The sequence below is a fragment of the Canis lupus genome, chromosome 26 (genome assembly GCF_003254725.2).
Source record: "Canis lupus dingo isolate Sandy chromosome 26, ASM325472v2, whole genome shotgun sequence".
NCBI classification, from domain to species: domain Eukaryota; kingdom Metazoa; phylum Chordata; class Mammalia; order Carnivora; family Canidae; genus Canis; species Canis lupus.
In genome coordinates, this window is record NC_064268.1 from 8948179 (window position 1) to 8965748 (window position 17570).

At 45.7% G+C, this 17570-nt stretch overlaps 2 protein-coding genes across 32 annotated transcripts in view; one reads left to right on the forward strand and one right to left on the reverse strand.

Annotated features, from left to right (window-relative positions):
* CCDC63 (coiled-coil domain containing 63) overlaps window positions 1-7162 on the forward strand; it is a 36256-nt gene extending 29094 nt beyond the window's left edge. For 10 of the 12 annotated variants that reach the window (XM_049101599.1, XM_049101605.1, XM_049101603.1 and 7 more), the window contains 3 exons: window positions 1419-1611; window positions 4270-4470; window positions 6976-7162. In XM_049101599.1, coding sequence (XP_048957556.1) covers window positions 1419-1611; window positions 4270-4470; window positions 6976-7109 — 528 coding nt within the window. In that variant the 3' untranslated portion in view covers window positions 7110-7162. Of the gene's footprint in view, window positions 1-1418; window positions 1612-4269; window positions 4471-6502; window positions 6547-6975 lie in introns of all 12 variants that reach the window. The other 2 variants (XM_049101607.1, XM_049101602.1) reach the window with 2 other exon arrangements.
* A 586-nt stretch (window positions 7163-7748) lies between these two features.
* Window positions 7749-16018, reverse strand: MYL2 (myosin light chain 2). Of its 20 annotated transcripts, none has more exons than XM_025473944.3 (7): window positions 15757-16018; window positions 14371-14460; window positions 11693-11768; window positions 10467-10571; window positions 9817-9895; window positions 9680-9728; window positions 7749-8086 (listed from the first exon to the last, which is right to left on the reverse strand). In XM_025473944.3, the coding sequence occupies exons 1-7, from the start codon at window positions 15757-15759 to the stop codon at window positions 7988-7990; spliced, it is 501 nt and encodes a 166-aa protein (XP_025329729.1). In that variant the 5' UTR covers window positions 15760-16018; the 3' UTR covers window positions 7749-7987. The 20 variants fall into 20 exon arrangements, with proteins under 20 accessions (XP_025329729.1, XP_048957579.1, XP_048957577.1 ...); XM_049101622.1 differs by having other exon boundaries at window positions 7749-8077; window positions 10518-10571; window positions 15757-15998; XM_049101620.1 differs by having other exon boundaries at window positions 10518-10571; window positions 15757-15998.
* Between the last annotated feature and the right edge of the window lie 1552 nt (window positions 16019-17570).

Sequence of the window (17570 nt, forward strand, 5' to 3'; positions counted from 1 at the left end):
GCCAGACTCTAACTCAGGATCCTGGATCATGACTTGAGCCAAAGGCAGATGCTCAACCACTGAGCCACCCAGGTGCCCTGAGTGATGTGTTTTAAACTGCAAATGGTAAAATCAGTCTGTTGGATCAAACAGCATTTAAAAATAATGAAATAGAACAAAATTTTAAAACACACAAAGTATTGATTTGTGGAACTTTCACTTCATTTGATAAGATAATACGTATAAACACACACCCATATGCACAAATATGTATGTATGTATGCAGGTGTTGGGCTGCACTGTAAAATGTATTCCTTTCTGTGGGCCAGTTTTTAAAATATAAGTCATCAGCTTTTAAAAGATGTTATAATTCTGAGGTACCTAGGTGGTTCAGTCAATTGACCAAATTGGCTCTTGGTCTCAGCTCAGGTCTTGATCTCAGGGTTGTGAGTTCAAGCCCCACTTTGGCCTCCATGCTGGATATGAAGCCTATTTTTTAAAAATTAAATATATTATAATCTAGTACACATATAGACACACACATGTATATGTGAGGGAAACAAAATGTACATTTAACAATATTTACCCTCTTTCCCTGCAATGCATACTAGTATTTTCTCTTCCTTTTTTTTTCTGTTCTGTTTATTTTTTTTAAAGATTTTATTTATTTATTTGATGAGGGTTTGGGGACACAAATAGCCAGAGTGGCAGGCAGAGGGAGAGAGAGAGAAGCAGGCTCCCTGCTGAGCAGGAAGCCCAGATGTGGGGCTTGATCCCAGGACATTGGGATCATGACCTGAGCAGAAGGCACACACTTAACCCACTGAGATATACTTTCTTTCTTTAAAATGCTGATTAAGGGGGAGCCTGGGTGGCTTAGTCAGTTAAGCATCTGCCTTGGGCTCAGGTCATGATTCCAGCACTTGATTCCTGGGATCAAATCGAGCTCTGCTCAGCAGGGAGCCTGCTTCTCTCTCTCCCTCTCTCTCTCTCCCTGCTCATTCTCACTCTCAAATAAATAAAATATTTAAAAAATAAAAAATAAAATACTGGTTAAGGCTTAGAAAATTGATTTTGGGGATCCCTGGGTGGCGCAGTGATTTAGCGCCTGCCTTTGGCCCAGGGCGCGATCCTGGAGACCCGGGATCGAATCCCATGTCGGGCTCCCGGTGCATGGAGCCTGCTTCTCCCTCTGCCTGTGTGTCTGCCTCTCTCTCTCTCTCTCTCTCTGTGACTATCATAAATAAATAAATAAATTTAAAAAAAAAGAAAAAAGAAAATTGATTTTGAACCCCCTCAGAGGTTTGAAAACCTGTGGTTCAGAGACCCTGTTTCCAGAGAGTCCCGAACTCCCATCTACATTCAAAGTCCTCACAGGTGGGCTGAGCCTAGGGTGGCAGTCTGGCTGACCTGGGATGGGAATTGGGGTCTGTCACCAGGAGAAACTGAAGAAAACCACAGAGGAGGCGGATATGTATGAGAACAGCTACAAGGAAATCAACAAGACCTTGGAGTATCTCAAGAGCTCAGTGGAGAATCTGTTTAAAAAGATTAATTGTGATGCCACCGAGATCCTGGGGCATTTGGGGGAGACAGGGAAAATCACTGACAACAACCTCCCACAGTACTTTGGTGAGTTACGCTGGGGCCTGTTGGACCCTTAGGAACCATTTCCAGAGCTTTCTATGAGCAGGCATGAGGACTTGTTCTTTGGGTGGTGGTGAGCCTGGTGGTGAAGCATGTGGGCACTAAAGCCAGCCTGCCTGAGTTCAAATCCTGGTTCTATTCTTACTAGCTGTGTGCCATTGGGCAACTTTCTGAACCTCTCGGTGCTTTAATTTTTTCATCTAAAAAAATGAGGAGTAAACCCAATATCGACCTCATAAGGTTGTTAGGAAGATAATATTTAATTTTAGAGTAAAACTATATGATCATATCAATAGAGAGTAGAAGCAGCATTTGACCAATTCAACATCCATTACGATAAAGGCTCTTGACAAACTAGAACTGGAAGGAAACTTTCTTAACCTCCAAGGGTGCCACTACTGAGGGCACCTGGGTAGTTCAGTCGGTTAAGCATCTGCCTTTGGCTCAGAGGTCATGATCTCAGGGTCCTGAGATCAAGCCCCATGTTAGGCTCCCTGTTTAGTGGGGAGTCTGCTTCTCCCTCTCCCTCTGCCCCTACCCACCCCACTTGTGCTTGCTCCCTCTCTCTCAAATAAGTAAATAATTAAGAAAAGAAACCCACCTACTATACTTAACCTATACTTAAGGCAAAAACCAGAATGTTTTTCCTCTTGAGATCAGGAACAAGGCAAGAATATCTGCTCTCATTGCTCCTAAGCAATGCAATAAGGCAAGAAAAAGAAATGAAAAGCAAACAGATTGGAAAGGAAGTAATAAAGTGTACAGAGCAGTGCCTGGCATGTAGCAAATTCCTAATGAACGAAAACACATTTCTAGCCATAGGCCTGAGCTCAGGATAGAGAGAGAGGGATGCACCTCCGTGGATCATGACAACTTGGAATGAACAGCTTGCACTGCTCTGAGAATAAAACCTACGGTTCTTAATACAATCTGTTTGGGGGCTTCCCAAGATGCTCCCTCCTGCCAAGTTCAGTGATTTGCTAGGAGGGCTCACAGACTCAGCATATGGTGTTACTTGTGGCTATGATTTGTTTCAGCAAAAGGGGAAAGGGTCATGAGGTGAAGTGGAGGACTGGAGGACTACTGAGCTGCTATTAGTAAATGATGATAGGAACCTTCCGGAAATCCAAGTTCCTTGATGCCAGCTTGGGGCCATGCTGGGAAGCAGGCGTTTCAAAGAATAGCGGTCAGGACTGCTGTGTTAACTCTTTCCTGCACACAGCCTATCAGGGTTCTGCACAGCCTGGTCCCTGCTTCCATTTCTCATCTCCTCTTGTCCTGCTCTCTGTCTTTGTCTGCCACCTCAAGTCACACTGTCCTGTGTATTCTTGCAACCCTCCCTTCAATTCATTCCCACCTCAGGGCCTTTGCACAAGCTGTTCCTGGAATCCTTATCCCATTTCCTCCTCAAACTCAGATCTCAGTCTAATGTCTTTTCTCTGCAAGGCTTCCCTCCACTGCCCCACCTGAAGCTGGCTTCCCCTCCACACTTTTATTCCCTTTCATGGCAATTCTTTTATGTACTGGGTGAATCTATAAGACTTTTGAGATCTGATAGTTCCAGATGCAAATATTTTTGGTCCCTGATTTTTATTTTTATTTTATTTATTTATTTTTTGGTCCCTGATTTTTAGAAAGAATAGCTACAGTACAGGTAGTGTGAGGTTTGTTTAAAACGTTATCCAAATCCAGGAGTTACAGAATCTAGATAACGAGCATCTGGATAGCAAGGGATATGTGTACTTATTTGTTTCCTTGTTGAATTTGTCTCTCTCTCCATCTTCCTCACATATACTGAAGCTTATGAGCTTAATAAGGTCAGGGACTGCATCTTTGTTGTTACAGTTATTTTCATTTTGTTTTTCCTCCATGCATCCATGGCATCCAGCTCTGAGCCTGGCATGGCAGGTATCCGATAACCATTTGTAGGGTGAGTGAATGAACACACGACTCTGGAGACTACAGGAGCTATGAAACACAGAGGGAGACCTCCTTCCCCTAGGCAGGTCAGAGGAATACTCCCGTAGGGTGCGGAGCCCTGATCCAAGTCTTAAAGCACCAGCAGTCATGATTCAGGGAAGGGTGCATGGAAAGGCATTCTAGGCAGAAGGAACAGCATGAGCAAAGGCCCAGAAGCCTGAAACAGAGAGCACACAGGGGAAAAATCAGTAGTTTAAAAGGCTGCCTGGGGCTCCCAGTTTTTGGTGAAACCCAGTGTTTCTCAACCTCCTTTTCTTTCTTTTTTTTTTTTTTTTTTCAACCTCCTTTTCATTATTGCCTCCTAAGGAACCTTTTCAGACATTCTTTTCCTAATTGTCCTTATGCAATTTTCACACTATATACACTATGTAGTTGCTTATGTTCTGCATGTTTATCTTTTTATGTTATAAAGTCAGATTTTTGTTTGTTTTGCTTTTGCTAATCAACGACCAAATTTTGCCCTCTCAGAGTGATACTGCCCCCTGGAGAATGCATGGTATAACTCTCGAGAGAGGCTTGGTCCTGTTCCTTCCCTTCCTCTCCAGCAGGGGCATCACTCCCAATCCCTCCCTGTCCCCCCCCACCCCCGCCCGCCTCCGCACGTCCAACCCTGGGAACCAGGTCTCTCTGCTGCTGTCTTGGTTCTGATGGATTTTTTTCCAGCCATCGTTGAGAAGAAGACCAACGATCTGCTGCTGTTGGAGTCCTACAAGCGGATCTTGGAGCTGGAAGGGGCAGAGACAGACATGCCGCCCTTCGTCAACCCTTTCTGGGGTAGCTCCGCCCTCCTCAAGCCTGCAGAACAGGTCAAGGTCATCCCCCCAGTGCTCGGGGCTGACCCCTTCAGCGACAAGTTGGATGAAGGTGAGTTCTCATTCTCCCGCGATCTGCCATCTGCGCTGGTTGCTAGGAGACCTGTGCTGGAATATGCGGTATAGAGCCTCAGTTTCCCTTTATGAGCCTCATGGGTCCACGTGTTCCATTGGGTTCCACCTTGGCTGTGGCCCTTGACTTGTTTTGCCTGGGGATGCTTCTCCCTACAGCACAGTGAAGATCCCAGAGTTTAGTGATCCTGGATATATATGTATTTTTTAAATCACTACTTTGTGGCCATTTAAAATGAACCTTAAGGGGGAGCCTGGGTGGTTCAGCCGTTTAAGTATCTGCCTTCAGCCTCAGGCCATGATCTTAGGGTCCTGAGATCAAGTTTCTTATTGGGCTCTCTGCTCAGCAGGGAGCCTGCTTCTCCATCTCTCTCTGCCACTCCTCCCTGCTCCTGCATGCTCTTTCTCTCTCTCAAATAAATAAGAATAAAATCTTTAAAAATAAAATAAAACGAACCTTAAAATGTCCACAGTTTACAAATTAGCAAGTTGCAGGCACACAAGGTTCCCTGATCTCATCTGTCACCCTCACCCTATGCCCCTTAGTCTTACTCAACCCATGACCACCTCGGCCGATGCCAACTGTGTCCCCCAAACTCATGGTTGAAGCAGGTGCGGCTAGGTTGGGGGCAGTAGCCAGATGCCTAACTGTGGCCTTGCAGCTGGCTTGTTGACCTTCCCTCCTTTCAGGGCCAGAAGCTCATGACACTCCCCTCACTGGGGCAGAAAATCTGGAGCTGGGGAAAAAATCAGCCCCACCTGGGTTTTGGAGGACAGTTTGGCCACACATGTGATAAGCCTGAGACATGGGTATACCTGTTAGGCCTGTAATCTCTCCTGTGCAAACCAGTTCTTCAAGAAATATTTATTCAGGGGTCAAAGATGAACGTAGGACAGCATTCACTGCAGCCCTAAACTGGAAATGACTGAAATACCCACCTATTAGAAACTGGTCTGGGAACTACAGTTCACCCATCCATGTGATAGGAATACTATGCAGACATGGAAAGGAATGCAATGGGACAATATAAACTCTCACACACAGGGTATATAAATTATATATGCAATTGTTATATATATATATATATATATATATATATATATATAAATATATGGATTATATAACGTGTGTGTGTGTGTGTGTATATATATATGGCTTGGCAATCTATCTATCTATCTATCATCTATCATCTATCTATCTATATATATATATTCAGTAGTTCTCAACCAGGGTGATTTTACCCCTCAGGATTTTTGGCAATGTCTGTAGATATTTTTGGTGTTACAACTGGGAGATGGGGTGGGGGGGCTGCTGTTGGCATTAGTGGCCAGGGATGCTGTTAAAAATCCTACAATGTACAAGACAGCCCTTGACAACTCTGAGATATGATAGGGAAAGAGATGTGTATAGAGAGAGAGAGAGAGAGAGAGAGGAGGGAGGGAGGGAAGGTTAGAGGGAGGGAAGGAGAAAGGTATGTTGATTGTGCATACAAAAACAAAGGATTTATAGGCTGACTTACAGTGGGTACTTTTAGGTGGTGATTTACATAGAACTTTGCATTTCTAAGTTAAATAATTCTGTATTGTTCAAATGTTTTACAATGATCTTGAGCAACTTCAGTAATCAAAGAAACCTAGATTTTTAAAATAATCTGTCCCGTTTCTCTAAACAGCACTTCAAGTGTGCAGGCATGTCAAAGATGGAGGGGGAGGGCTGGAGGAAGATTGCCAACACAGGTGCACGCACGCGCATGCACACACACGCCCCTCCTGTCTGACTTAGGTCTAGGCAACTGAAATTTAGCTGGAGTGAAAGCTGGGTCTGGTGTTAGGCACCTTAGCACAGTTTCCCTTGACCCTTTGAGTTCCTAAAAGAGGAGGGTGGCAAGGCATAGCTTCTGGTAAGCTGGCCCCACATAGTCAAGGACTTGTAGATGATGTGTCCACTTTTGCTCAAGGGAATGTTGATAAACATTGGTTTCTCTTAGCTCACTAGTCACTCTGGTCCATAGGTGTGAATTAGAAGAGGCACTCCCCCTGGACAGATTGAGAAAAGGTACCCCTTCTGTGTAGAAATGGTTTGGCAATCAAGCAAGGGTTGGATTCCAGCCCATCCATTCACCATCTCCACCAGATGTCTGTGTGGTCTACATCCTGAACAACTGCACATGGTGGCCCTGTATCTTTGACATTAAACTAAAATCACCTTCACATCCTCTTCTGGGAGAAAAAAAAAAAAACAATTATTGTCTGGGTGTCCCTGTGCAGTGCATCTCTACTGATGCTCTTCCTCCTTGAACCTCAAAAGTGCTCACACTCTATTCCCACCAGTTTGAGGGACCCCCAAACCAGGCTTGGATATCCTTGCCTTAAGCATCCATGAACGGGGCAGAGGGACACTGTCCTTGGGAAGGGAGCTACCTATGCCCATCCCATGCTGGGTTTGCTTTCCAAACTCCTCACACCAGTCCTGTCTTTGACGCAGCAGATCAGCCTCTGGACCACAGCAGCCTTCAGCAGCTGGTGCTCAGCAACCAGTTACGAAGCAGGGAATTACACTCAGACAGCATACCAGAAAAGGGGGATGATCTGAGGCTCAAGAAGAAGTTAACGGTCTGAGGCGGATGGAGCTACATTTGTACTTTAACCAGAATAAATGTTTTGTTCTGTAACCTCAGTGCCTCCTCACACTCATTACAAAGGGACTCAACTAGGGTTCTGGAAGCCACCCTGGGATGAGGTAGAGGAGTTAGGAGGACATAGGAGCTGACACAGGAGACAAGAGTTGTATGAGGTCACCATGGCTCCTGAGATTGTGATTGTGACCAGGACAAACAACTGCTACGTCTGAAATTAGAAATTAACCTCTTATAGTTAATGGGTATGATTTATTTTTCCAAATGAGCCATGTTTTTAGCATGAATGTGAGGCCTCCTCCTCTTAATTTATCATGGGGCCTAAGTGCATCTATGGGAGAAACATTCCAATGGCATCCTAAAGGAGAGGATGTCATGGAAGCTAGGCTCTACAGTTGCTTGAGCTCTTTGAAAGAAAGGGGTGTGGTCCTCTAGTTAACATTCCAATAAATTGTGGCCCTTGATAGAAATAGTTCTGAGTGGCTGTGAAGGTCTACTGCAAATAAAGAGTTACTAAGATTCAATAATAATGACAGCAGGGACATCACTCACTCATACTCTCTGGGAACTAGCAAAGGATCTTCATTATCCGAGGCACTTCTGTCAGAGAAACACCATGAACAAAGAGACAACCTCTCATTTATTTGAACACAGCTTCTGGATGGATTTCCATCTACAGGATATGTGGCCACATGGTATCTATATGCCACAGAGGCTGCAAAGAAGATGAAGGTGGCTAATGAGGCAGCCACACAACTAACGGGCCGGTAGCAGGGATGGCAGCATTACTGGGCAAAGTGAGAGGAGGGCAGGGACTACATCCCCACCAAAGACAAGCCCAGGGTTGGTTGGTGAGCCCCCTCAGTCCTTCTCTTCTCCGTGGGTGATGATATGCACCAGGTTCTTATAGTCCAAGTTGCCAGTCACATCAGGGGGGAAGGCGGCGAACATCTGGTCAATCTGCAATGAACCAGCCACATGTGCTGAGCATGACAAGAGGGGAAGTAAGAGGGACAGCTGTGTGTGGGGTGAATCCCAGTGCAGAGGTGGCAGGGATTCGGTGGGCATGGAGACATGACACTCAGGTCCCCTCCAAGAAGGCCTTGTCACCCAGCTGTTGCAGAGAGCTGCCAGCCCCAAGGTCATGGCCTTCCTGGGCCACCCACAGCCACCTGCTCAGTGTGGGGCCTAACTTGGGACCTCTTAGAAGGGTATTCTATCTCCAGAGCTCCCTAGGGTGGGAGGGTAGCCAAGATAGTCTATGGGCCTGAAATGAGGTTCAACACCTCTCCCCATGCCTCCCTGCTTTCTTTCCCTTCCTTGCTCTTCTGCAGGTGCTCACCCCACGGGCCATTCTGCAGGGATATTCCTGGGAGCCCAGCCGGCAGCAGGGAAAGCAGGGATCGCAAACACGGGCATACAGAGGGGCCAGGCAGGTTGTGTAAGGGAGCAAGGGGGGCCTAGCGGGGACTGTGGCTCAAAGCAGACACACATCCCATTTACAAAGGTGACAAGTGCCACAGGGACAGCCCAATGCAGCCATGTGCACATGTAGGTCAGACTTTTTGAGGAAATCTGATTCTTTGAGGGAAGCTAGAAATGTAGATTTTTAAAAACATGTAATTTCTGCATTTTTAAAAAAGTATTGACTAGTTATTTTTAAAAATACATATTGGCTAATAATAGCTAACACTTACATTGTCCTTATCACATGCTCCAGCACTTTGCACGTATTAACTTGTTGAATCCTCACAGCATACTACCAGAAAACTTTTATTACCATCTCCACTTTACAGATGAGGAACTTGAGGCATAGTGAAGTTAAAGAGCTTGTCTCAAGTCACCAAGCTGCTAGGAGGTGAAGGCAGGCTCTTTTAACTGCTTGGGTTTTAGGGGAAATCTAAATAAAATTTTTAGTGAAATGTGAAACCTAATGGAATCAGGGCTGAGAAGGGACTATTTTAAATATTTAATTAATATCGACAGGACCATTGCTTATTGATACAGGGCTTTTGGCAAATTAGCAAAAGTGCCCCTTCTTCCAGGCACAGTGCTACCACCTGCCAGAAAAGTCATATATACAGTTAAAAAAAAAAAAAAAAAAAAAATTGTAACAGGACACTTTACTGCCATCTGCTGGAAAACAATTGCAATAAATGGATACTCTACAGTATATCTTATGAGTACAGCATCTGGAAGAATTGCTCAGTGTGGAACCTACATGACATTATGTGGTACCCTGCAAGCCACCCTCACTCCATCAGGAAATTGGTGCTCTTACCAGGGCTCCATGCATTGTGAGGAAGGTAGACCTGGTGTCAGACAGATCTGGGTTTGAATACAGACACGAGCAATTCGCATTGTGGTGTCCTTTTAGGCAAGTGACTCACATCCCTAGGCCTCAGTTTCCCCATTTATAAAATGACAGCAATACTAGTCTCTACCTCATAGGGTGGTGGAGAGAATGAAATGAGATGGGGGCTCAGTAGCAGGTTCTCTGTCAGTGTGGGGCGGGAGTGTTTTAGGAAAGAGGGTGAGGTGGGGTATAGTTACCTCCTCTTTGGAAAATCTCTCTGCCTGTGTGGTCAGCATCTCCCGAACACTGTGGAGAGAGAACAGCAGGTGTTGGCACCAAGTGTGTGCACAGGAAGCAGGGAACCCCCATGTCCTCCCTCACACATCCCACTCACTAATCAGCCCTGAGCACCCCTTTGCCTTCAGGGTCAAACACTTTGAATGCGTTGAGAATGGTCTCCTCGGGGTCTGCCCCTGAAACAGAAAATGGTTGCATCAAACCACCGGTGGCTGGGAACCCATGGTACCCCAGGAGGCAGGGCCCAACAAATCCCAAAGATGGAGGGGCCAGAGCAAGGCTGTTTTGCTTGCTCTGAGCACTGACTCTTGGAAGGAGTGAGCTGAGAATCCAGTCATTTCTGAACAAACCCAAGCTCAAACATGGATCTAGATTTAGAAAGACTAGGATTCGAATCCTGACTCCAGCATTTGCTAGCTGTGTGGCCATAGGCAGGTGCTTTCCATTTCTGCGCGTAAGACTAGGGATAAGAGTAGAACCAGCCTCCTAGATGCTAAATGAGGTAATGCGTCCAAAGGCCGAAGCATGAGGTCTGGCTCAGGGCCTGCCTTGGAGCAATGGCAACTGCTGCTTTTATTCCCCCCCGCCCCCCCCCCCGGGTGTTACCCTGCCTTCATCTGCTGCCAACCTTTGTCTGCCCTCATGGGGTTTTAATTCATGCCCAAAGATGAAGACACGTAAAGATACACACACAGGTGCACAAATGCAGCTACACTTACACACATACGGACATACACGCGAGCTTACCCTTAAGTTTCTCCCCAAACATTGTTAGGAACACAGTAAAGTTAATTGGACCTGGAGCTTCCTTGAGCATTTCATCAATTTCCTCATTTTTCACGTTCACACGCCCTAGGGCAGGAAACACACAGTCAGGGCCCCCTGGGCTGGGGCAGAAGCAGCTGTCAGGACACTGGCATTTGCCCTTGTAATTCCACTTGAGGGAATCTAGTCTAGGGACAATCAGAGATGGAGAGGGTGGGGCCAGATTCACTGGAAAAGATGGTCTCCACAGTGTTATTTATAATAGCCAGACAGCTGGAAAAAACCCGAACATCCAATGTGGGGAGGGGTTAGCTATTTTTATAATAGTGCCTTTAGAACCTGGAACATTTTAAACAGATATTTTAACTTTTTACTTAAATGGAAAATACTCATGCGATAAATTATCCCTCTCAGTTGGAGGTGAAAAAGACAGATCAGAATCACCTGAGGGAACTTTTTCAGATTATACCTGCTATAATCTACACAGCCTTGGAGATTCTGATATACCTGTGCTACCCAGCCTCTGCCACAAGCCCATATAGCATCTTTGTGCAGATTTTTAAAAGACACCTGTTCTTAAGATAATTTGTTTTAAGTATAAAAATCTACAGTGGCTACAAACATGAATAGTTATCTATAGAACTGTATAGTGCACAACCTGCGCAGCTGTTCATGGTGGCCCTGAGTTCTGGGAGTGGGAATGGACAGGGTGTGAGCAGTGGCAGGTTGGACACATATTTTGAAAAAGCTCAATATACTGGTGCTCACACTGTTGAGATGTTAAATTTAAAAAGGTGATTCCAAAATAGAATGATTCCAGGCTTAAAACAACAACAACGACCCTACAAAAAACCCAGATGTATCTAGAAAAGACTGAGAGGCTGACATGTTACAGTGGAATGTGGCCTAATGGTTGAGTTTTCTTCTTTATACTTTTCTGAATTTTGCAAATTTTCTATTATGAGTTGGCATTCCATTCAAAATCACAGAAAAAAAAGTTATTTTAAAAGAAAAACAAAAGATATGTGAAGACACTTAAAGCCTAAATACTAACTTCCGAAGTTTGTCTTAAAGGCCAATCATGATTGAGCCATTTCTTTGAAAAATGACAAGCCCTTGACCTTTGCAGTGGTCCTACCTTTCACCCCTCAGGAGATAAGGAGACCCCCCTGCAGGCCTACCAGGGTGTGTATGGGGGGTGGACATACCAAGAGCAGCAAAGGTGTCCCTTAAATCATTCTTGTCGATGAAGCCATCCCTGTTCTGGTCCATGATGGTGAAAGCCTGTGGAAGGGGGCATTTGGCTGGTCAGCCCAGGAGAAGTTGGGTGGAGGAGCCCAAGAGATTGGGCTATGAACAGGAGGAAATGGGATTCTGGGATTCAGGGAGCAGTGAAGGATATGTGATCAAGAGTCAATGATTGGAAACTGGCCATTCCTCAAAACTAATATTAGGCATAGAGTTACCACAGGATCCAGCAGTTCTACAATTAGGCATCTACCCAAGAGAATCGAAAACATCTGTCCCCATGGAAACCTACACCTGAATGGCCACAGCAGCCTTACTTATAGTGGCCCCAAACTGGAAACAGCCCACGTGTCCATCAATTGGTGGACAGATTCACAAAATGTGGTCTACCCATGAAACAGACTCCTACTGAGTAAGAAAAACGAAGGAGATCCTGACACAGGCTACAACACGGATGAGCTTTGGCACGTGACACTGAGTGAAAGAAGCCAGGGCAAAAGGCTACATGCTGTAGGATGTGTTTCCATGAAATGGCCAGACCAGGCAAGTCCCTAGGGACAGAAAATATTTGGGTGGTGGCCAGAGGCTGGGGGAAGACGGCAATGGGGAGTGATGGCTAATGAGTATGAGGTTTCTTTCTGGTCTGAGGAAAACGTTTGGGAGTTAGTGATGATGACTCTACAATGCTTGTGACTAGTAAATAACCACCAAACTGTAGTTTACAAAGGTGAATTTCAGGTGTGTGAATTACATCTCTATGAAGTGTTCATTCAAAAAACCAAGTTAGAAAAAAAAAAAAAACAAGTTAGGGACGCCTGGGTGGCTCACTAGTTGAGCGTCTGCCTTTGGTTCAGGTTGTGATCTTGGAGTCCTGGGATCGAGTCCCATATCGGGCTCCCCACAGGGAGCCTGCTTCTCCCTCTGCCTGTGTCTCTGCCTCTCTCTCTGTGTCTCTCATGAATAAATAAATACAATCTTAAAAAAAATCAAGTTAATAATTGGGGGTCTCATCCTCCCCAACATCCCCCCCCAAAGCCCAGTTATCTGCAAAATGGGGCCAATCATCTTTCCCAGGTAGTGTCCATGAAGACTCCCAACAGCTTTGTCAATACCCAGGTGTTTTACAAATGGCTTTTCACCTCCACGTTTTTGGAGTTCTTTGCAACTGGTTCCTGAAAGTATTTACACCTCCTCCCCACACCCTCCAGATGCTGATCTCATTCTAGAGATTGGGTGAGGGGGAAGGGGCGGCGTGGTCTCCTCCCTGGAAGGTGACAAGTTCAAGATATATTTTGTCTAGGAATTCTTTCCTTGGTGGCATGTGGGACACAACATTCCTGTGGTCTGAACTTTTGTGAGGACGAAAAAGTACAAGTGTTCAAATCCCGAATGGTTTCCCCTTTGATACAGAACACATGGGCCTCTGCAGCATATTTGCCTCTGCAGGCTCAGGTGGGAGTGTGGATAACTCAGTGTGAGCCATCAGGACTCCTGGAAAATTAATTCAGAGTGTACCCTTCTAAGCCTGCGGGCAGTGGCTTAATTCGGCCTAATTGGTCCTCAGGTTTACTTAATAAGGCACTCCTGTAGAATGCCATGGGATTTCCACCTGGCTTGTGCTCAACAATGGAGGACTATATAATTTAAAATCTAAGAGATACTCTTTTTTTGGCTCTCAGTTTGGTAGAAATAATATTTTCATCTATTAATACCCAATGTTGATGGAGATATAGGGGGAAATTGCACTCCTTCCCTTCGAGGCTGATGGGAGTAGGTATTAATTAGTACCACATTTCTGGAGGGCCAGCAGGTCTACTGGTTTTTAGTTCCTTTTTTAAAGTTCTTTTCACCTAGCAGCTCTGCTTTTAGGAATTTACCCCAAAGAAACAAGCAAAGATGTGTTATTTATAACTGTAAGACAATCTGAGCAAATGTCACATCCGACCATAGGAAGTGGTTTCAATAGATGATAGAAAATGATGAGGAATTGGTCAAAGAAAAATAGCAGAAGAGTTTAAAAGTGTATCCACATAGCACAAAAATGACTTGAAGCGTGGATATGCAGAGCACCTGGGTGGCTCAGTGGTTACTGCCGTTGGCTCAGGCCCTGGTCCCAGGGTCCTGGGATCGAGTCCTGCATCAGGCTCCCCGCCAGGGAGCCTGCTTCTCCCTCTCCCTGTGTCTCTGTCTCTCTTTCTCTGTCTCTCATGAATAAATAAATAAAATATTTTTTAAAAAGCATGCATATCAAAATGTACACTTATTATCTATGGGTTATAGAATTATAGGTCATTTTTGTGTTCTTTTTTGGGGTTTTCTTGAATTCTCTCCCGACATTTTCAACAAGAAATATGCTTTACTTTGATGATCGGCAAAAATCATGAAAAAATAATCTCTTAAAATGGTTCACCTGGTGATGTGAGGAGCACTGGGTGTTAGACTTTGTTGGCAAACTGAATTTAAATTTAAAAAATTAAAAATAAAATAAATGGTTCACACACACATTGAGACTGGATTTGGGTTTGGAGGATAGAAACATCTAGCCAAGAGGTCCCTGTGGGGAACATGGACCAAAGGAGCGTTCTCTCTAACAGGTGGGAATCTCCATCTGGGCGGATGGTTCAACAGCTGCACCCACCTCCTTAAATTCCTGGATCTGGGTCTGTTCAAACATAGAGAACACGTTGGAATTGGCGCCTTCTGCTCTCTTCTTGGCTTTCTTGGGTGCCTGGAAGTGGTGGGAGGCAGGGGAAAGCATCGATTAAGAGTCAGAAGCTGAAAGTTAGAAAACTAGGTCAGGTCCCCTCTCTGAGTGAGCCTCAACTGCTCATCTGTGAAATGGGGGTAGGAGGCTGACACTCGTCTCAAAACGATGATCCTAGAGGGCTAAGAGGACCGGGAAGGAATAGCGTGTCTCAAAGGCATTCTGGTTCTGGTGGGTCTTCAGAGACTGTGGATCTTGCAGCACCTCCTTTGTAAAACTGGGGGAGGTGGAGCTGCACCTCTGGGGAAGGAGGCAATACTTTCAGATCAGCCCCAGCAGGATCTGACCGCCTGTGTTTCAGTGCATTTCACAAAAAAGTTCAGTAATGCACAGAAGGAGAATTGATTGGGTGGTGGGCGTCAGGGGGGAATGTCAGGCTCACTAAACCATGAGGAATACCTTTAGGAAGTGACACTTTTTCAGGGTGTTAAAACCCACTGCTCCCCCTCCCCAATTCCCAATTCTCCTTTGATCCAAATGGCAGTGAAATCTCTCTAAATCTTCTGTCCTTGCATAGGCAAACAGTGCAGAGAAAAGCAAGTTAACCTTTGGCCCCACCCCATTTCCCTCTGACTTTAAATAGAGCAAACACTTGAACACCGTGCATACGTGATTTCATTTAATCCCCCTGTCAGGTAAACGCTATTATTACCAGAGCCATTTTATTGGAAAGTCACCTAGGGCTCAGAGAGGTTGGGTCACTTGCCCAAGGTCACACAGTCACAAAAAGGCAGACCCAGAATTGCACTTGCGCAGTCTGACTCCAGAGTCTGTGCCCCTAACCATTCCCCAGGCTCTCCCTGACTTGGTGGCTTCTTGCTCTAGGAGAGGGACACCTAGCCAAACAACACAGGGAGAAAGGTTTTAAATTTGCAAGTTCAAAAGGTGAAAACAAAAAGATTCTTTTCCCCAGCTGCCTGAACAAGAGAAAAGAATTACAATTTGATCCTTAAAAGCATTCAATCCCATTTTGCAAGCCCTGGGAGTTATTGATTCCTCGAGAGGTCAGTAGACAAGCCATAAAAAAGCCAACTCTCTTATTTTGTTTTTGCGAGTCCCTGGGAGCTGCTGTTATTTGTGGCTTATGGGGGCATTGATTGGGGTTCCTCTGAGCACACACAGCAAGCACTGCTTTTTTCTCCAGGGTCTGGGGCCCTCAAAAGCCACCTTTCTTCCCCTCCCCTCTGGTCCTCTTCTCATAGGTGCCGTTTCCTTCCCCCCACTGCAGCATCACACCTCCCAAAGCCCTCGCTTACTCACCATGGTGGAAAGGACACAGAACTGCTTCCCCAGAAGAATCCCTGAGGCTGCCCCTCTCTCTTCTGCTCAGAACAATAAATACTTCCTCCCCATGTTTAAAAATAACCCCATGACCACTTTTGGCAGTAATAGGTGAGGCGGACACCACCTAAGGCCCCCCCACCCCATGCCGTTCTTCTGAAGTAAGGGGAGCTCGCTCGCCACTCGGTGACACATGAGACCCAAAAAGGCATTCAAGGTTAAAGAGACAGGCGGCTGGGTCACAGGGAGAGATGCTGCACACTTATTCAGCAGCACTTGGGCGGGCGGGAGGCACTTGTGCTTGTCAATTTTGAGAAAGAAAATGGCAGAGAGGAGACTGTTAAAATTCTCCAACGTGATCAGGGTCCCACCCCAGGGCCTTTGCACCTGCACTTCCCTCTGCCTAGAGTGTTTTTCCATCAGACATCAGGGAGGCTTCCTCCCTCACCTGCCTCAGATCTTTGCTCAAATATCACCTTCTCAGTGAGACCTCCCCACCACCCTATTTAAAATAGCCACTCACTGTCTGCCCTCCAGAACCCCTTCTCTGCTTTGTTTTTCTGCAGAGCACTTATCACTTCCTGACATACTGTGTAATTCACTTATTTATTTTGTTCAGTGTCAGTGAACAGTCAACTTGGGAAAGCAGGGTCCTTTTCAGTTCTCCTCGCTATTCTTTCCCTGGCTCCTAGCTCGTGACTGGCACACAGCAGCTGCTCAATGAATACTTGTTGATTGAAGAAATAACATATTTCACTTACCGAGCACTTGCTACGTGCCAGGCACCATGTACACATGTCTCATGCTCATATTTAATTTTCCAGACACCCTGTGGGGTAGAGACCACCTTCTTCTCTGTGTCCCCAACATTCATCCCAGGCACTGTGTTAGTTTGAGGGAAACTGCTTCCCAGTGACAAACTCCATGCCCTCAGAAAGCTATGTGTCAGGAGAAGATGAATAAAAATAAAGAAATGCATGACCTGGATAATTTCAGGTAGAAACAAATCTTACATAGAAATGATAGAGAGGTGTGGAAGTCCTGGGCGGGGAGCTGCCTCCCCGCTCAGGGATCCTCTCTGAGCAGAGACTGGCTCCTAGCAGCAGGACAACAAAAGCCTCAAAGGAGGGTGAATTGGTTTTTTTGAGGGGCAGAAGGACCTGTGTGGCTGGAGCTGTCAGAGCATCAGGGGCACAAGGTGAAGCCAGCAAGGCAGGCTGGGCAGATCACAGCCTTGGGATTTCATTCCAGACACGAAGGGAGCAGTAGAGGAGTTCAGAGCAGGACACCCTTTGTCTAACCAGTCCTGGGGGGCTGCCCAGTGCCCAGGGACATCCTGATTTGGGAGCAAGACCAGCAAGCACTATTATTGGAGATCCTATCAAGCCAATCAATCCACAAATATGTTCTCAGTTGTTCTGATTGCTTGAACCTTCTAACAAGATCCTCGGCTCCCAGGAATGAACAAACTAGCTAATAAAGGAGTTGGGCAGACTTTGCCCCCTTGGCCTGTGTGGGGATTATTAGTCTCCATTCAACCTGAGGAGATATGAGGCAGGAGAGTGGAGGGATTTAGCCCTGAGGCTGGAAAGTCAGATAAAGTTGCATTTGAATCTGAGCTCTGTGTGACCTTGGGCAAGTGACTTCACCTCTCTTAGCACAGAAAGTGGGAAAAGGATATAAAGACCTTTATGAGGCTTTCTGCAGGATGAGAGGAGATGAAGCCCAGGTAAGCATCACTCACCTCCCCTCTCAGGTGAAAACAAAATTCAATTTTGAGGGCACAAACCCAA